This window comes from Pholcus phalangioides, unplaced genomic scaffold (genome assembly GCF_987345545.1).
Source record: "Pholcus phalangioides strain wild (caught in Gottingen) unplaced genomic scaffold, Ppha-v1.0 ptg000003l_1, whole genome shotgun sequence".
Taxonomy (NCBI): Eukaryota; Metazoa; Arthropoda; class Arachnida; order Araneae; family Pholcidae; genus Pholcus; species Pholcus phalangioides.
The window spans coordinates 17,173,367-17,194,192 of record NW_028301596.1 but is presented as its reverse complement, the minus strand read 5'-3'; the positions used below and the strand labels follow the sequence as shown (position 1 = coordinate 17,194,192).

General features: G+C 37.9%; 2 protein-coding genes across 3 annotated transcripts; both read right to left on the bottom strand.

The window, feature by feature from the left end:
* Window positions 1–2,119: 2,119 nt before the first annotated feature.
* On the bottom strand, window positions 2,120–4,135 carry LOC149088185 (pre-mRNA-splicing factor 38B). Its single transcript, XM_089245406.1, has one exon. It carries the CDS (start codon window positions 3,977–3,979, stop codon window positions 2,969–2,971), a length of 1,011 nt encoding a protein of 336 aa, XP_089101532.1. The 5' UTR covers window positions 3,980–4,135; the 3' UTR covers window positions 2,120–2,968.
* Window positions 4,136–5,729: 1,594 nt separating this feature from the next.
* Window positions 5,730–16,303, bottom strand: LOC149088184 (uncharacterized). Of its 2 annotated transcripts, none has more exons than XM_089245393.1 (7): window positions 15,783–16,303; window positions 13,525–14,067; window positions 11,871–11,935; window positions 7,654–7,743; window positions 7,322–7,393; window positions 7,149–7,232; window positions 5,730–5,875 (listed from the first exon to the last, which is right to left on the bottom strand). In XM_089245393.1, exons 1-7 carry the CDS (start codon window positions 16,040–16,042, stop codon window positions 5,814–5,816), a joined length of 1,176 nt encoding a protein of 391 aa, XP_089101519.1. In that variant the 5' UTR covers window positions 16,043–16,303; the 3' UTR covers window positions 5,730–5,813. The 2 variants fall into 2 exon arrangements, with proteins under 2 accessions (XP_089101519.1, XP_089101525.1); XM_089245399.1 differs by having other exon boundaries at window positions 7,654–7,731; window positions 15,783–16,287.
* Between the last annotated feature and the right edge of the window lie 4,523 nt (window positions 16,304–20,826).

Below are 20,826 nucleotides of genomic sequence, written 5' to 3'. Positions count from 1 at the left end.
GTGTGGAGGGAGGGATAATTAGGCATCACAGTGGACTTCATCTTTAGAAAATACAATGTGTGTGTAACGTCACTTCTTTTACATCAGTTGTGTACATCGAAAGAACGCATGGTGCAGTTATTTGCATCCTCAGCCCCATTTTTTTACTTCATTTCACATGCTCTCGAACATATTTTGGGTCTCATCACAGTATTTCATATCATGTGACATCGCTAGCAAATAGCACCGAATTGATTCAAGCAATTAAAAAAAAAAAGTTACCAAACAACCGTAATACATCTATTAAGAATGTTTAGTGTAAAATACATGTATTGCTTGTGCAATGTAAATCAGATTGTTCATGCCAGGGTAGTGAAAAAAATCATTTCAAGTCAGTCGATTCCCAATATGGGGGCCGTTCAAATATTACGCAAGAAAATTTTTAGCCATTTTTAATCCCCTCCCCGCCTTGTCAGCAAAATTTCGTCATCACGCATATTGGTGGGATGAGAGACGTACACGGAAGGGCTCGCGCTGAACCCCCCCCCCCCCCACCGATCAAAAAAATTTTTAAATTGAAATTTTGGAATACCTTTACGTGTAATTATAATCAATTTCTGTTAATTTCAATGTTATTTGAAGTCTACGAACTAAAAAAAAAAAAAAAAATTCATAAATTCATTGCGAACCACCCTCTAAATCATATAAAGGCCCTTGGCTCGTGGACCAAATATGGCCCTGGGGGTTATCTGATGCAGCCTGCCCTTCTCAAACCTAATTTTGCAAAAATGAACTAAGCGACACAATTTACAGATCGTTTAAGTGTCCCATGGTACAATTCCAAAATATTCAAGCGGCCCATGGTACATTTTCAGATCACTTAAATGACCCAGATACAGTTCCAGAATACTTAAGCGATTCGTGACACACTTAGAGATCCCTTGAGTGATATTTGATGGTTTTATAGCGCTTAAGTGACCCCGGTGCAGTTCTACATCACTCAAGTTACCCGCGACATTCTCAGATTATTTAAGTGTGTGGTACATTGTATGTTAATTACGTATCACTTGAGTGATGCGTGGCACAGTTCCAGAGCACCTAAGCACACCGGATGCTTATAAATAATCCCTACATTTCTAGCTACGTTGTAGAAATTTATCGTATCGTGATTGGCCAAAATGAGTGATAAACCATTACATCACTCATGAAAATTTTCCTAGCGACGTTTAACAATAGGTACATTTAATTCTGCTTGAGTCCGACATCCACTGTTGGAGTAATGGTTATAGTACCAGGCTCACTTGCCGAAGGCTGTGTGTACAATTCGGTCTAAAACTCATCTATTTTTTCCCCATCCTTCCAGTCATTTACTGATTTACTAAAAATTGTTTCCATTTTTGTTTCTGATTTAATCAATTGCGGTTCATGTGAATCGAGAAGACAATAATAATGGCTCGCGAAGCTGGGCCCAGCTATCATTTACTGATTCAATAAAAAATGTTTTCATTGTTCGTTAATGAACTTAGAAATTCAGTTTCGCCCAAAACTCTACCTTTCGTGACGTCTTGCTAGCTCTTTTGCTTGCATTAACCAATAACTGACGTGCTAATGCTTCCTGTGTTACCAAGAGAGTAGGGATTGTAATTACGTGGCCTGGACGAAACATTTAGAGATCGCTAAAGTGGCTCAGTAGGGCACTTATCAATAGGGAGAATGTTACTTCAAGTACCCACAAACTATCGAAAGGTTTTTTAAATTTTTGGCGCAGCGAGTAAGATGACATTAAAAATATTTCATATTTTCATAAAGGGTGGTTGATGATGTAAGCATTATCCAAACCCCCTTCGATTATGACTTAATACTTGAACGGCCCCTATACGGTTTACCTTTTTGTTGCCAAGTTTTCATCTACGCCAAAACCGCCATTTCACAGACATAATCCCCCTCTTTATGAAATGTTAGTGAGTGTTTCTATCATCCTGCTGCAAACCCAAAAAAATTACGCCAAATCAGGGTTAGTGGTAAAGAAAAGGGCAGGGGATATGTATACAGAGCCAGACATTTATTAGGTGTACAGCAGAAGACTAGCAGTGACGACACGCTCTTTTCAAAATCTCTTAGAGACACGTGAAACTGAACATTTAATCAATGCACTGCAGATTTTATTGTCATGTCACCTGAATACAGTACTTTTTGAAAAATAATAAAACAAAAATATATCTCGTATATATTGTAATCAGCGTGATGTGATTTCACTTTAAGTTTGTTATGACAGCTCGCAAGGGCCAGTGAACATGCTTCGTTGCTGACCTGCCACCACAAGCAAACACATCATGTGACCCTTCACTCTCAAATATGAGTAATTAAAAATGAATCATCGCAAAAGCGACCCTCTGAGGATAAATGGGCGCTTAATATCAACTTTTGAATACAAGTAAAAATAAATCGTCAATAACACTCATCTGAAAAAATTGTAGATTTAGGTAAGAGACAAGGAAAAACATCACTTATCACTAATATGCATACGTTCTCAGGATAGACACATAGAAGTGGTGTCGCTTCTCATTCAACAGTACGCCAAAAATAAACCCCTGGCTCGGTATACGCACGCCCTATCCACAATGGGGGAAAAAGTCACCAAACAGTGGAATACAGTATAATTGGGAATATAAACAATCTACCAATAACTCAGAAATTTACACAACAAGAACAAGAATCGCAGCGAGTATAAATTAATGTATTCAAACAATCCGGGTGCACTTGTATTCATGGTAGGATCAACATGACTGCATACATAACATCGAAATAACTGCATAAACAGATTCATGAGTGTGATAAATTCAAATGTCCTCGAATTACACGTTTTCTGTACATAGGTTTTTTAAACACAATTAAAAAAACGCTCTCTGAAAGTACATATATCAGTCACAGTACAATCAATCGGCAATTGCAAGTTCTGACAAGAGCATAAATAATGAGATGATTTAGTCTATTCCTTGTCTCTAGAATGGCCTCTGTGTCCTCGATGTGAATGAGAGTGTTTATCGTGTCTCTTCGAATGTTCATGGTGCCGCTCGTGTTTCCTGTCACGGCTGTGATGACGATGATGGTGTTTCTCACTGTGTCTGTCTGATTCGTGCTCTTTCCTGTGGTGGATGGAATCATAGGTTTTATGTCGGCTTCTTTCTCGGCTCCTCTCCCGGTCCCTACTGTGGTGCCTTCTCTTGTGGCTCCTCGATTCTTCGTCCCTGAAATGGTCAGAGTTCTCCCTCCTCGGGCTTCTTTCCCTTTTCGCGGGAGGCGCTTCAACTTTCTCTTCGACGACTTCATGCTGCGAGGATTCTTCAGCCCATTCTGATGCCTTGAGTAAAGCTTGGTTCTCCGGCTGCGCCCTCCAGTCGGAGAGCTTCCTTTCGAGATCTTTCTGTATCGGGACTGGTATCCTTGGGAACAGTGTTGAGAACCACTCAAGTTTCGATAGGTAGTGCCTCAGCATCTCCCCTATGGTCATGGTCTGACCGCCACCGGCCTTGACGTCCAACTCCTCAGGATCGCTCAGATAGGATTCGTACCACTCCCACAGATCCGATGGGGGCTGGGTGTACCTGATGTACATGAAGCCCAGGGCACGTATGTAAGGCGAATCAGCGTGATTTATGAGCCCGACCACTTGTTTACGGGTCAGCTTCAACGTGAATAGTTTATATAATATACAAAAGGCTGTGGAGACTATGCCACCAGCACCGACCCCTCGGACACCGCCGCACATACCTGTTTGTCCCGATGTCTTTCTACTGCCTTTCTCCCACGGCTCTAGGTGAGTCACTTGGTAGTAGATCTCGTCGATAACCTCGTGGTAAGTCTTCAGCTGGTACAAGTTCACTTTGAAGTAATGCGAGGACAATATGTTCGTCAAGATCAAGTTGTTCAAGTTCATGGTCTTTTCGTTGCCCCACAACGGCAGCACGTTATTCTTCTTCTCCGCGATCCCTGGAGCCATCGAGTCTTGTCACCGATAACCGCTTCCTTTCTTCTTCAAAGTTCTCACCGAACACACGAGGTATCACAGGGAACAACCGAGTTTCACCAAATAATCTACTATATTATTGTCTGCAGGTATGGATAAGCAAAGCGCCATTTATGATTTTTTTGGTTTGTGTTCCCGATGGTATCTTGGTCCTTCCGCCTGTGATTTTATTATCAAAATATATTCATATCACCAATTTTAAATTTATCATTAAATGCTGAAATTTAAAAAAATTTCGAATGCCAAGATGAGTTTTTCAATGTAAAATAATGACTTCATCATTTTTAAAGAACTAAAATTATTGAGCTCAGTTCGTCCGTAGTCAATGACAAATATATATAAACAAAAAATTTTAGCCCGAGATTCTATGACCTGACCATATTTCCTTAAAACAAAATATAGAACCCATCCTAAAAAATTATGGCATCGTTAATTTTCGCCAAAAATGTGGTGAAAGTAACAAAAACTTCTAATTATTGCTAAAATCACCAAAAATTGCAAATGTTTAGTGAGGCACTACAAATTGCACTGACTTAAGTTCTACGAAAGGAAACGTGAAAGATGAAAAATTTTGAGATATTATGATAATGACTGCGAATATGAACAAGTTGGGAGAATAATTTTAATCTTTGATTTCAATACAAAAAAATTCGAGTTGGTTTCGCTGGAATTGTGGGAAATAGTGGAATATTGTTGCACAAGCATCAGAACTGCCAAAATACGGGACATATGGTTCCCCCACCAGAGAATACGGTAACGTTTCCGGTTGTCCCCAAAGTTCATGCCAGAGAAGCAAAACTGCTAAATTTGACTGAAATTATTACCAAACGGTGGCAAATAACAGTGGATTGAAATTCATAAAAAATAGTTAAGTACATGAGTTGAACATATTTTCAGTCATAACTATCATAATACAATTAATAAGTCAGCTTCTTCCTTGAAAATACGGGAAATAACAATGCACGCAAATGTCGGAATGGTAAAAATTACGAAAAAAATACGATAGTATCTTGGGAAATACGGGTCATATCGTCATCCCATGTTTAACCCACAATAAACCGCAGATCAAAGCCACTTGAAAGTTACTCTTAATGCAGCTTTGTCGCAGATAGTGCTGCGCAGGGAGCCACCTAGATACTTTGTCACCCGGGACAAGAGCATTTCGATGCTCAGATAGATGGTGTTTACCTCAACTGACAATACATATCGAGGAAAGCAATTTTCTGGATATTAATGTCGATATGAACATGGAATGAAGAGTTAGCTGTTCCTACTGGGACTCGTTTCTTCCCATCATATAAGGCAATAGCAAGCCGGAGTCTCAAGCTATATCAATTTTCTATGAGTGATAAGACAATTTTCATACTTCATGTTTGGGACACTATTGTGTTATACGATGACGTCACACAGAAATCAAACACTCATCACTAGAAACTTCGAATCTGCATCTTTCAGACGAGATATTGAACATTGTCTTCGCATGTGGTGTCCAGAAGTTATTATGGTTCAAAAGTCTGACGTATTGAAGCTTGAAAATTGTGCGGATTTATAAGATGTATTCAAAACTTATCAACCAAACATCTTTTATTCTGAATGTAGTCGGCACCACTTAAATCCTGCTTCACCCAGCCCACCTTGATAATAAAAACCAGGCCCTGCTAAGAAAGAATCTAAAGTGTAAATTCAACAACAAATGATTTACAATAATGGATGTCATAAAATATAACAAAGTAAAATTTATTACACATGGAAACCGAATGTCTCGCCATATATGCTGCAATAAAAATTGAAACCATCCCAAAGGCTGTCATGATTGCCCTTCTTTTATCTGAATGCTTGGGCAGTGTATGATTGTGCATTTTGATGCAGCTGAAAAAAAAATAAATTAAAACCACATTCAGTGAAAATCCTATATAATGAAATACTCTCTATAATGATAATCACCTATATTATGGTATTACTCTCTGGTCCCGATACACTTTTCATAGTAAATATTTTCTATCTATAAAACAATAACTCCTTTATAATATTATGTTTGTCCAGCCCCAAAGTATCATAATATAGGTGTATTGTAGTAAAACCACTCTTTTGCAGTTTTTCGGTGGGACAAAAAATATATACTTGAAAGAGACTATTATGACTAGAGCCCGGATTATATGCACTAAAAAAGTGGCAAAATATGCTCTAAAAATATGCACTTAAAAATGCAAAAATATGCACTTAAAAACGCAAAAATATGCGCTTAAAAATGGAAAAATAAGCATATAAAATACCAAAATGTGCACTGGGAATTAAAAATTATGCATTAATCACCCCAGGATATGCACTAGAAATCTTTAAAAGTAAAAAATTCCGAAATATGTGAAAAAATGAGAAAATATGCATTAAAAAAATCACCATCCAAAAAAAAGCAGATGTATTTTTAAAATGCATCCTTTCTATTTCTTAGTGCATATGTATTCATTTACAAAAAAATACCCCCTCATATATATACCCCCCCCCCCCCCCCCACATCCGTATATGAAAAATAACTTCTACATATATTTCTTATTCAGGCAGTTTTTAATTTTCAGTTTGTTGTAGCAGCTCAATAACGAAAATAGCAGTAATAAAAAAAGTATTTTGACACAATTTCTAAAAAAAAATTAACACTGGCATATCTCTAGAAATACAATAAAACGGTTAATATTCGTAAAATACTTTATAAATATGTATTAAAACACTAAATTTCACCTGCGGGAAAAAATGTTATGAAAATATATGTGAACGAACAATATTTATATGAAAAATTATTTTAAAAAAATTGAGTGAACTTAAATAAACCTTCAAAAATATGCACTTATTCTGAAAATTCTTTGATTTTATGCATTTATATGCATTAATGTTAAAAAAGGCCAAAATATGCAAATGCATATGCACATATGCATTTGCATATAATCCGGGCTCTAATTATGACTATTAAGAGGAGTTTCACTGTATATAGCCTACACAGTAACACCCTGACTTGAATTTCCTTGACTTAGATCACTCCTCATTTTAGGTCACTTTAATCATCGTTAATCTTGGAATGCATTAATGATGCATGCATGGGTACTACTGTATTAGAAATTCAGATAATGTAACCAATGAGAAAAATAAAAACCTGTATGAAGAGCTCCAATAGATGGCTCCACTGTCACAATTTCTGGTGCATTTGAAACCTCTTCATAAATTTGCACATTTTCATCTGGAAAGGCATAGAATATTAACATTTTTCAATCAATTATTCGTTCATAACAACTAATATCACTCCTGAGTTTATTCTTATGGACTTACCACAAAATGCTGGCAACGTTACAGCATCTCCACCAATCATCAGAACAGAATGATCATCAACATCCTGGCAACCTAAAATCAAATGCTGTTATGAACTTTCAAATAAAAGAAATGATTTGTGACAAACAAAACACTAAATTTTCAGAAAATAATTATTTCGTATGCTACTGATCTTTTTATTAATTTTGAAACCCATTCCCATCACCTGACGGACTGTGACTGATCAATAGCATCAAACGATGCAATCAGCTTGCAATGCTGCACTTGCCAACTGATTTCAATGACACCCAATCAGGATAAAAAACAAAGCAATGTAACATTCAAGACTTTACCGGAAGAGTCTGGAACTGCATGATCATTCTCATCTTTTCCATCTGCATAGTAATGATGATCACCGGAGTTTGAGTTTCCTGGAGAGTTTCCTGTAAAATAAAAGTATTTGGAAACAGATTGTATTACAAATGCATCCATCATAAATCACTTTAATGATATTTGAAAAAAATTGAAGAATGCACGATACTACTATAATGCTCGCTGAAAGAACGAGATTGACAAAAACATTTTTATGAAACATTTAATATGTCTAAATGTGATTAATCATGGAGATCTTTTATGCTTTCAAGTTTGCTGTCATATAAATCACATCAATGAAAGATCTGGATGGCATACAGTTTATGTATATATGCATATCAATGAATAGAATACAGTGGAACACTTCGGTTTCAGAGAATAATTTTGTTCCATGAATGTGCTTGTAATTTGAAACACTTGTATATTACACTTTTTTCTATAGAAAATAATGAAAACTCATTTTAAATAATAAAAGATTCATTCCAAGACAGTCGACTTCTTCATGCCAGCCACTATTAATTTCAAAGGAAAAGTGCAAATTGATTTATAAATTATTGAATTTTCAATTATTTTCTGTAAAGAGCTCTCGAGTATTTCTGGAATGATACAAAAGAGCAAGGACTCTTTGGAATTGTTGCTTATATTAATACACAACAGGAGGGGGGGGGGGAGTCTTTCATGGCCTTATGCTAAGAAAGCTACTACCTGGAGATGTGATGTGAGAATATTCTCCTGGATGTAAAACTGGAGAATAAATCGAGAATATTCTATTTTTTTCTTTTAAGCAATGAAAAAAAAATATTAATTTTGTTTATATTATGACATATAATTCAGTTTTCATTGCCTGAAACATTTAGAACAATTTTTTTTAGCATAATTACCTCACAATGACAAGTTTTAATTCGAGTCTATTCTGAGAATATTCTCTGTCATGGTGAGAGGTTTCAAAAGTTTTTGTTATGAAGATTTTTGAAACATTTAAAGATTAAAAAATTTCTTTTAAAATTAGATGAATTTTCAGAAATAAGTTCAAAGCAAAAATAAAACCAAAGTTGATCGACAAACAAAGAGCCATTTTTACATGTCCCAATGTTTCCCCTTCAGGGCTCCTTTTAAGCGAGGAAACGAAAAAAGTCTGGGGGAGCCAGGTCAGGACTGTGGGGAGGCTGGGGAACCCATGGGGCATGGGTCCTGGCCAGGAAATTGCTGACAACGAAGGTACTGTGGCTTGGCGTGTTATAGTGATGAAGTTTCCATGCGTCCTTGATGTCACTTCGGCAGCGCGCAACCCTCTTCTTCAGCCTTTTGAGCACCTCCAAGTAAAAAGCTGCGTTCAGAGTGGTCTCTGTATTTTTTGTATAGTTAATTTTGTTTGCAGGAAAATAACAAGATACAGCTTCCCGCTTTTACAAATTTAAATATAATCAATTTACTATTTTATTTGCTATTACATATATATTTTAATTATTCATAAACATGTAGCATATTATGAACATATATATTATCTTTTAATTTTGAAGACATTCATTTACCAAGTAAAAATAAGAGAGAGAGAGAGAGAGAGGTGAAGTTATTTATTGTAACATTGTAACACTTCAAGAATATTCTTGAGAGTCTTTCAAAAGTCAAATCTTTCTTTTTTTATTACAGAGAATTTTACATCTATAAAGATAACTGGAGAATATAATAGATGTGATCTCCCCGTTAAGAATGACTTCTCGTTGAGAATAATAAAAATATTCTCAAGTTATTTATGATAGTAGTCCTTTCAGAGAATATTCTCGAGAATTCTACATCTCTACTACTACCACAAGTATGCAATGTCTTAACATTAAGTGATGTCTCTGGAATAACACCAATCGCAGCATCAGATCTATGAGATCTAATACCAAAAATCGATAATATAATCAGAAATACAATAAGCCTTATAATCATATCAGGGAAAAGTGATAGAATATCTATATATATAAAATTGATTTTCTGTCTGTCTGTCTGTGTGTGTTTATGTTCTCTATACAAATCTACAATTTCAGACAGATCGTCGCCAAATTTTGCATATATACCAAATGGGACCCGACTTGAACAATAGGCTACTTTAAAATTTCGTCAGAGCAGGGCAAATGCCCCAAATGGGCAAAAAACTGGCGGGCAACAATGGTTTTTGTGCCTCAACAATCACTTTCGGAATGGTCATTTTAGTTACCGTGGTTCCCTAGCAATGTGTTTCAGACGTTTATATGCCTTTACAATGGTTTATCACTTCTTTAACGCTGCCAATATATATAGATAATAGTTCATGCCTTTATAATGGTTTGACACTTTTTTTCAATAGTCATCAGAATCGTCATCAGCATCACTTTGACGGTCAGGCAAAGGATGATCCTCATAGAAATCAGTGTTAAAATTGCAGATGTTGCTGTATAAATGTGGAAATTTAGTGGAGGGTTTCCTGCCACATCAATAATTTTAAAAATTGTACTGAATTCTCAATTTTTGAAATATTGAGTTTGCTTAGAGATAGATATACGAAGCCCAGGAGATTAATCATGAAGTAATTAGCCGGACCTACTTTGAGTTGGATATCCAGGCAATATAACATTAATTTCAACTTTTTATTTATATCTTCTCAAACATGAAAATTAATGTCTCCATATTGTCTTTTCATATTCAACTGCATAAATTTATGTGGGTCACAGGATATTTTAAAATTAATTATGGGTGGGGTCGTAAAAAGTACATTGCAACTATAAAATAATTCAATCATTGCACTACATTCATAGTTTGAAAAATAGATGACAGCAGTGAAAATTCAAGCACAATACTAAATGCATGATCAGATCAGGCTTGTAACCAGGTTGGGGCAACCGGGCACAGCCTCAGTGCCCTGAGCTGAATGGAGACCAAATAAAAAACATATATATACACATATTTTTCATAATGATAATCTTTCAAGAAGACTTTCAAGAAAAAGTCTGCTCTGGGGCCCCCAAGATTATTTTCATTTACTACCACTGCAATGAATGACACATTTTGTGCTGTGAAATTGTAATTAATTCAATTTTTATAGTATGCAAATTATAAGAAAACAATACATTTTGCATTTTATGGGACGCTGGTGCTACAATATGCTCTATGGAAATGGGGAGGGGAGTCCAAGCCTTCAAAAAAGTTGGGAAACACTGCACCGAAGCATGCTGAACGCTCGATTTTGTGCTTGATACCCCAATCGAACTAAGAATCTTGCAATTTTGAAAAAATGCAGGCTTCACCCAGCCACCAAGTACAGTGACACCTTGGCGAACACCTCAGCCTATAAATTTTTTGGCTAACAAAGATTTTTCATGATTTTTCTGCCTTACAAACACAAATTCAGTACCAATACAAATTCAGCTGATAAACATTTTCGTTGGTAATGAATGCATGCGCTAACATAAAATAGCCGCAACGTGAGCTGAATTTTAGTGGCAATAATCATTAGAATTACTGTCATTAGATTAACTCACACACATGCTCACCTCAGAATCTTTTCATAGATGCACCTTCACTTCTTTTTCCAAAATTCTTTGAACTATTTAAAAAAAATGAAGGATTCAGTCAAAATAGAAAATGCATTGAAAAAAAAAGGAGATTGTGTTCAGAGCACACATTCTTTCAGTGCAAGGGTCTCAGCATCAAGCTGAACAGTCTGGACATTCTAGGAGCTTACATCTTCTCCATCTGCACGTATCAGACTCAGAAATGAGCTAACCAAGTCACAAATAGATGGGGAAACTTACAAACTCGACTGGGTTGTATCAACACGAGAAAGCGGGTGTTGGGTACATAAATGTAGAATAAAAAGATCTTCAGATCTCTCATCTTCCTGTAGATTTCCATTTATTCACTTTTGAAGCTGTTCACCCCTCTTTGGTGTTTTAAAAACCTATCTTTAAATTTTGGGTAGAAGCTGGAAGGAATCAAGCGATTTTCCTATAGAAACATATGGGAAATCGCATTTTAGCTAACAAATGTGATTCCAGAATGAATCATCTTCGTTAGCTAAAGTATCATTCTACATGTTTTGTGCAGCTGTACTATCTTTATCAAATAGATTGAAATTAATTTAATCCATAAATTAGCATCTTCAAAATGAAATGTTTCAGTGCATCAAAAAAAAAAAATAATAATCAGAAAGACACCCATAGAAAATGGGGCTTACCATCAGAGGTCACATTTGTCGTTATAACTTCAGTTAGCTCAACTTCCTTGTTGTACTTCCAAAAACTAAGTAGAACAAAATACGAATTAGATTACAATCCTAAATAAAACCAGGAGACAAATAATACATTCAAAAAATTAACATGCATTCTGTCTATTGAAGCAAAATGTCTATACAATGATTAAGGCTCGTATGTTTATGTCCTAAAGATGAAATGTTGTTGCTGATAGATTAAAAAAGCTGAATTTCATGTTTTTAACTGATTAGCAACAATGTTTCATATTTAGATCATAAAAATTCAAGCCGTAATAATGATGCTCCAGAGAAATGTATTGTTATAAAGGATTTATCCAGATGCATATTTTCAGGGGGGGGGGGGCTTAGCGAGCTATAAGCTAAGATGGCATGTTTGGAGGCGAAGCAAATTTGAGGAATGTGTGGTCAAGAAAATTAGTAGGATGGGAGGAAAAGTGATAAAATTTTTACACCCCAAAGGAGGTAAAACACTAAATCCACGTCTGCCTATAGAACGAGGCACACTCAGTCATAGAGTGACAGTTTGCAAGCATATGAGTGACAGAAACTATGTGCAAGCCAGTAAGGGACCACATAAGCCCCAAAGCTAAATGTTTTGCGTTTTGCCCCTTCCATGAAGCCTTGCCCTCCCCTTTCCCATGAAGCACTTAAAAATGGCCCTAAGCATGGGAGTGACCAAAAAAAAAAATGTCTTAGAAAGTGTGTAAGCATGGGAGAGACCTAGACAGTAAAGGGGGAATCAAAAGTGTGACCAAGAAAGCATGGGAGCGTGTGATAAAAACAGTGTGCAAGCATGAAAATGTCCAATAGAGTTACCTAGAGAGTGCACAAGTATTATGGGAGTGACCTGGAGAGTGAGCATTTGAGTGACCCAGATAGCAAAGTACCAGGTTAGTGAGCCACCCAAAAAAAAGTGTGCAAACATGTGGAAGACCAAAAGAGTGACATAGAGACAAAGGCATATTGATAGCAGAGGGAAGAAATAAGTGGGCTGTAGCCAAGCAAATTTGAGGAATAAGTGGTCAAGAAAATCAGACTAGAAAGAAAGGTGGCAAAATTTGTGTAGCCAACAGGTGGCAAAACCATAAAAGCATTGCTGGATTTATTGTTATAGATGTGATATATTAACACTATGAAAAGTGCATCAGGAGCAGAGATTAATATTGTTATATCTGCAGTTATTATAGCATCATAGATGCCAATGACATGCTATAGCGCTGCGGTTCTCAACCTTTCTTGACCCATGGAGCCCTTTCCGGGATATAATTTCGATGGTGCAGCCCCGTAGGTCTATTTTTTATTTATTCATCAAAGTTACTGACCTATTTTTATTATTCAAAAATATTAATAGTTTTTTTTTTTTTTTCAAATTTACTGTTTTCTTATATTTTCCTTGAGTGGCGCAGAGTCCCTGAGAGTTCACACGGAACACCGGTTGAGAACCACCGCTATAGCGTGTCAAATATCCAGAATTTTGAAAAAAGACACATAAAAATTTGGTTCACGTGTCCTCCCGGATGCATTTTTTCCTGTTGCCCATGTTGAGAATCACTGCTATATAGGATTTACACTGTATACACATATAAAAATGAAACAACAAGTCTGAAGAATACTATACTCTATTAAATTTTGCACCACTGTCATTTTCTTGTCAAAATCTTCACCACTGCTTTCAGAAATGATCTGCGCAAGCTCATCAGTTAGAGCTGAAGCATGACGGAACTTCTGCAGCTGCGTTTGAGGCTCCGTTTGTTCAATCTTGTCTGTGACTAGATTATTCTTTGAGAAACGATGACCAACTTGGTGAATGGAATGCTTATTCAGTGCACCACATCTTTTCTTTTGCTGTTCCGATATCTTGGTATCTGACGATGATGAATCTGAACTTTGCCTAATAGTTAAATCATGTCTGTGAGGTGATTTCATAGACACCTCTGTTGTCGTAGATTTAAGGCATGAAACATACAAGCGTTTCTGCATCCTGTGCAAACGCTCTGCTTTACCGATCAAGCTCGCAAGTCTTCTCTTTTGAGGTAAAAGCTCGTAGATATTCTCATCAATTGGGTGGTTATGAGCTTCACACATACTCGATATCTGTAGATATTGTCCGTCTTTGGATAAAATCAGGAAGAAATACGCTGGGCAGTCTTTTCTCATTGTACTGAAATGAAAAATTCAAAAAATTACTCTATAACAAACACTCAGAATCACAAATGTTATACACAAGTGAAAAAATATCGGGAATTCATACCATGTGTAACATATGCCATGTACCCCATACAGCTGAACTTTGACTCACACTCTTAACTCAGTGGTGTATTTACAGGGGGGTGTAGCAGGCTATACCCTCACGGCTGTAGAGGGGCGACAAATTTGTGGAATGAATGGATGAGAAAATCAGTAGAATGGGAGAAGCATGGCAAAATTTGTTTAATCCTAAATAAATGTCTGTTTAACCTTAAATAAAACACCCTGCCTCTGCCGAGCAGTGCTGCCTTAACGCATGGCCCAAGAGCAGAGAAGGGGCCTCATAAAAATGAGATCCAAAATTTATATAAATCCAGTTAAATTTTTTGTGGGAGCCTCATATGGCTCGAGCCCCAGTGCCTCGGTTGCTCCTGCCTAATTACAGTTCAGTCAAAGTATCACTTTGCCCAGGCGTCCCTGATGCTCTTAAGATGACCCCGCTTCTGACAGCAGAGTGACCTAGAGAAGTTGTGAGCACATGAGTGGGCAAAAGAATGTCTTGGAGAACGAGCAAGCATGTGAATGAACAAAAGAGAGCTACAGAGGGAGTGAGCATATAAATGACCAAAAAGAGAGCCAGAGAGTAAAAGCATGTGAATGACTGAAAGAGTGACATATACAGCAAGGAACAATGTCCTTGAGGGAAGAGAGTGACCAAAAGTGTAACTCCTAGAGCGTGTGCAAGTATGTGAGTGACCAAAACAATGTACAATTATGTGAGTGACAAGAAAAGAAAGTGACTTAGAATGTGTGTGAGCATGGGACATTATCTGTGGGATATTTAAATTTTGCCACCACCTCCCATTCTAGTCAAACTTTCTTGACCATTCATTCTTAAAATTGGCTGCCGTGGGTCATAGCCAATACCTCTTATGCATCTATAGAAGCTATTGCCATAGCCCGTTTAGCCCTGCCACTATGATTACACCTCTCGAAGTCACTTTTTTGGTAACTCGCATACATTCGTCACTCACTGATCTGCTCCCTAGTTATCTCAGTCACTCATTTGTTCATTCCCATGCTTGCACTCTTTCTCTAGGTAACTCTTTTGGTCACACACACTCCCAGCTTACATAAGCTACTCTCTAGGCTGCTCTTTTGTAGCTGAAGATTTCTGCCCTGGTTTCATTCATATCTGAAGATGCCTGTCTTTGCGCAGGTGCGTCTAGAGGCAGTGCCGTCTTAAGGCATAGGCCCACCCGGGCCTCACAAAAATAGGATCTGGTTGAGATTTTCGAAAGTTTGCCTGGTAGGGCCTCAGAAAAATCATTTGGCCCGGGCCCATGATGTTCTTAAGACGACCCTGTCCAGAGGGGGAGGAGATGGGAACGACCACCCCTTCTGTTCCGTGAAAATTTATCTGACCCACAAAATATGGGACGATCGAACAAACTCACACAATTCGTCCCTTTTGTCGCATCTCTCTGGATCCGCACCTGTCCAGCCCAGATGATATAGCAGCATTTTTTTTTAATATTTAGAAAACCAATGAAAGGAAGCACGTGAATAATTCTATTCAAGTGTCATGTCCATGATCATGTTCAATTAATATGGCATATACACGATTAGCATCATTTACAATGTTGATGTGGTTTCAACATGTGACTGGGATGGAAAAAAAACCCTTACTTGGTATTCCTGTGACTGGTGCAGTTCTTCTTCTTTGTGAATTTGCGTCCTCCCATGACGCAGCATACCTTGAGGGAATAGTAGACGAGGCGCTGGTTGGCCGTGGCCGCTCTCTTCACGGGAGCCGTGCCCAACAGCTTGAGGTCCCTCTTCCAGAAGCACACCTTGTTCTCGTCCGAATACTCGTCCAGCAGCGCCTTGAACTCCTCGAACGAGTTGAATTTCATTCCCACGTCGAACGTCACCACCATCATCATCATTTGTTTGCGGCAATCATTTCGGAGGCGCGATCCATATCATATACACAACTGAATCAACAAAACTGTGGGAATTCATTCAGCCATCAAAGACACCTGCTTTTGGACACTGTAGACAACGAAAGTTACTTGCATCCATGAGCTCGACGGGAAACAAAATTTGTCCACAGAGGAAAGCTTAAAATTAAATGGTAGAAGTGCGCGTGTAAAGGTGTAAACACAATTCAAAACTGAGATGTGTCGCCATCTATGTTTCACAAAAGTATTCAAAGATGCCAACGTCCAAAAAACAAGAAGCCGTTTGATTGAGCTGACCATATTTCTTCGAGAGAAATACGGGACACCGCCAAAAACGACGACAAAACGAAACAAAGTTGCCAAACATTGTTGCAATTGCGGGAAATGATGCATTACTGCAGATTGCAGTGGATTAAAATGTATTCTACGAAAAAAAAAACGTTCAATATTCTCATTTATAATTATCATAAACTAATTTATGAGTTGAAGAATAATGTCAATCTTTGACTTCAATAAAGAATAAAAATTCAAGTAGGCTTCGTGTAAAATACGGGAAAAACCGGGACACTTTTACCAAAAAGTCGGGACGGCCAAAAAAAACAGAAAATACCTAGACTGTCCCGGGAAAATCGGGACGTATGGTCATCTCACATTTGATAAAAACAATGATGGTAACCTCAGCTCATGAATCAGGGTTGCCATATCTGAAAACAGAAAGGAGGACCGTCTGCTCACGCATCCTTAGTCACGTCACTTATTTCAATTTTTCCAATAGATGACGCCACTATTCCGACTAATGAAAAATCGACCACCACGATAATTTTTCCCAAGTCCAGTGTAAAACAGAACCACTTAAAATAAACCAGAAACAGAAAAAATTCTGTTTAGCCCACTTATAGCTCAGTCTATAAGTAAAGTAATTCACGTAATTCAGTAAAGTAAGTAAAGTTTACTTATAGCTCAATGGTTTAGCCCCAGGGAATTCGATGGCTAATTATGACTACGTGTAGGAATAAAAACATAAAAACACTCATATCAATGAAGAAGTGAAGAAAAAAAAATTTCGCAGAAAAAATGAAAAATAATTCGGGAAACCTGAAAAAGGAGGACAATAAGGCTAATTTTTCGAAACGTAAGAGGACTGTTGGTAACCCTAGTCACCTATATCTTTTGTAAAGGTTTTTAGAATTTATTTCTCTTCTGATTTCAGTAAAAATGAGCATATAACCTAGGGTTACCAACCGTCCTCTTTTAGGAGAACATGCCCTCCTTTTTATGTCATTTCAAGCGTCCTCCTATGTTTCGGAAAATTCGATCTTTTGTCCTCCTTTTCAGATTTCCGACATTATTTTCTTTTTTTCTGGGGGAAAACAAATATTTGTTCATTGATATGAGTGTTTTTGTGCTTCCTCCCCCCCAACCACCCACTTATTCACCAATAACCGTGGAAATTCCCAGAATTTTTTCTGTTCCTGTTTTTTTAGCGGTTCTGAAAAACTATTGTTGGGAAAAATTATTGTTGTAGCCGGTTTTTTTTTGTATGGAATAGGGGTTGCATCTATTGTGGAAATTGGGATAAGTGATGTCCCTAAGGGTGTGCGTGCAGGTGTCCTCCTTTCTCAGTTTTCGAGTATGGTAACCCGATATAACCACTACAGTATTTGCTAAGACAAAGTTTCTTGACTTTTTTTTTCACCCATGACCCCTTTCGAAATTTTTTTTCTTCTTGTGCTCACCATATCTTGTTCAGGGCTCACCCTCATCTGAAAGCAAAGGCGTCGGAAGTGCTTAAGACATGTGGGCGTTCAGGGCCGGTCCCAGGAATTCTGCCGCCCTTAAGATACGACTATCTCAAGAGAGTTTTCTTTCCTCACCTCTATTACCTTGACACAGTGGGTTCCCGAAGTGTTGGTTTGGTGGTGGGGGAACAGGAAACTGTTCGTAAAGTCCTTAAGAGCATCATAGGCACCCCCGGGCCAAGTGGTTTTTCTGAGTCCCTACCAGGTAAATTCTAGAAAATTTTAACCAGTCATCATTTTTGTGAGACCCCTCCTATCTTGGGGCCGCCGGATCGTGCTGGGGTGGGCCTATGCGTTAAGACGGCACTGGGGGTAACGGTGATGATTTAAGATGTCGCGAGAGAATTTTCTAAATAAAAAAGTCCTGATGAAGGACAAAACAAACTCCAATCCGAAGGTGTAGATGCACCTTTGGTTGATGGCACACGTCACAGCAAATCCGTCGGAAAAACATATTTGTTTTTGATGAAGTGCTGTTGTATCGAAACCCCCCCTTCCCCCTCCTTTGCTATTGTGATTCGACCGCTCATTCTATGATCAAAAATATTTGTTTAGGAGTCATATCACCTCTCAAAGTTTGTCCCATGCATTTAGAATCACCCTGTATTACATGTGAGAAACATCAATAAACTGGAACCCCTTCCGCCACCTAGGAAATGAAATTGTTAAAATTCTTCGATTAAAATCAGCGACCGGATTTTGATTAATATGCCGTGTGAAAAAAAAACAACATTGTCTGATATAAACTGATACTCTGTAAACAATAATATTAATTAACTTATCAAGTTTGCCATGAAACTTTAACAGTTACTGTTTTTTTGTAGTAAAAAAACGTTAGTACAACTCGCAAAGTGAAACTTTTTAAAACTTTATGAAATTGTAATCAAAAAAACTGTTCTTTGCGAGATTTACTAACGTTGTTTTACCGTAAGCAAATAACAACTGTTAAAATTTTGAGGCAAATTTGACAATTTCAAACTAAAATATTGTTATTTATAAAATATTAACGAACATCACATCATATTTTTTTTTCATTCAACACACTAATCAAAATCCGGTTGCAAGTTTCAATCGAAGAATTGTAACAGTTTTATTTGTTAGATGGCGGAAGAGGTTCTAGAGTTCATTGATGTCTTTCTCGCATGCAATATAATACTGTACTGTATAATTGTTTTCTATATTTTCTAGAAGGCATATTTTTTTTGCTGATGAAATTTTATTTTTACCCGGTCATTGGTTATGAACAGAGGTGCCTAAAAAGGCACCATTTTTTTATGGTGAAAAAGTTTAGAAAATATATGGACGCTTCGAGCTCCTGAGAATGCTTCCGTGCACACAGAGTGTTTTTGCCGCACAGAAAAAAATTCCCTGTATTCTATCTGAAAAAAGTTAAAGGGCTCATTTCAAGTAAGAATAAAAATTCTCCTTTTTATTGCGAGCATCTTGGTCCTCATCGTCCCCCCCCCCTCACCATCCTGGAGCTGAGCACCAAGAAGACCGAGATCGTTGGTGGGGCCTCATCTATAGTGAATTTATAGTGTGAAAAAAAAAGAAAAACAATGAGGTTTGCCCTGGGCCCCCTTGCTAGAGCCTTGCCAGCCCTACCCTTGAAGGGATCATAGTGCTCACTTAAACCATTGAGGATAGATGCTTGATTTCATACTCAGGAGATATTCACCGCCGATTCATATGAACATTCCTATGATTCACAATGATTCGCATCAAGATTATTTCAGTTAAAGTATATGTCAGAGTTCTTGTGTGGAAGCTTTTCTTCTGGTGATGTTTACAGTTAAAGCTCTTGGTTCGTGCCCCCAATAGGATGACAAGTTTACAACCTCGTGCTAACGCATCGACTTTAGAGCTGTCTTTAAGGGCATCATGGGCATCCCCGTCAAGTCATGTTCAGGTGTTCCTATCGGTTGAAATTCAAAGCCTACCAATTTGCATATTTTCTCTTGAAAAAAATCATAAGTCATTCTGCTGGTCCTCAAATAATCAGAAGACCCTTCTATATATGCATCCAATGCCCCCTCCCCTGTGGGACCCGTGCGTTAAAAAAAGCACCGAGAGTCCTCGCTTATTATTCCATAAAGTTTTCAAAGATCAAAGAAAAACCTTTTAGAGTAGTTCATTTTAAATTCCTCCTGATGGCAAAACACTACCAAACCTATAAATTTCTTAAACGTCCAGAAAAATAGCACTTCTCTCTAAAATTCGAATTTTCCAACAAGAAGCTCCAAAAGTTCACGAATATCATGGAAGACATTCATTCAAAGGAAAGTCACAACACCTTCTACAGCAGAAAGCCTCCGTGCGGAGCTTGTGACAAATACAAATACAAATACAACGCCACAACAGGCAAATTGCCCAACGAGGTGGCTGACTTAAGAACATCATGGATCCCCGAGCCCCTACCTAATACTGCTACACCACACATGCACCCCCCCCCCCTCCGCGGAACCCCCCAACGAATCGGTACATGCGGGAATGTACGTGTAGTGAAACCTGACAGAAAGTTTGTTTCTGTGTAATGCTTGTTATGTGTAGAGCTGTCATCTGCCCCCAGTTTTACTAACTGTGAGTGAAGTGTTATGGTTGAATGATTTACCGTTGTAGGACTGTTGCTCTCTGTGGCGAGACTTTTTAACGGGGAGATCGGCTCGCATTTGCGCCTTGAAGTTGGGAACCACAGAAAACCAACTTCAGCCGACCACCACTGTGGGGTTCGAACCCGGATCCTCGCATCACGAGTCCGGCACTATAACCACTCGACCACCACAGCGGCTAATTGACGACGTCACTGAAGTCGTTATTTCCCCTATAGTCATTGGATATACTGCAAAAAAAGGAAAAGATTTCGCAGACGTTAGCCTGCTATATTCAATGGCTACAGGTGAAATGGGCGACTTCAATGACGTCAAAGCTGCGCGTGGAGGCTTTCTGCTATAGAAGGTGTTGAAAGTCAAT

What these genes read in the sequence shown, in the direction of transcription:
- LOC149088185 (XM_089245406.1), bottom strand. Translation starts at nt 3,979, where the DNA reads ATGGCTCCAGGGATCGCGGAGAAGAAGAATAACGTGCTGCCGTTGTGG.
- LOC149088184 (XM_089245393.1), bottom strand. Translation starts at nt 16,042, where the DNA reads ATGATGATGATGGTGGTGACGTTCGACGTGGGAATGAAATTCAACTCG. An exon ending in ACCAGTCACAGGAATACCAA is followed by an intron (nt 14,068 to 15,782) that starts GTAAGGGTTTTT and finishes TTTTCATTTCAG; the next exon opens with TACAATGAGAAAAGACTGCC. An exon ending in AACGTTGCCAGCATTTTGTG is followed by an intron (nt 7,233 to 7,321) that starts GTAAGTCCATAA and finishes ATGCCTTTCCAG; the next exon opens with ATGAAAATGTGCAAATTTAT.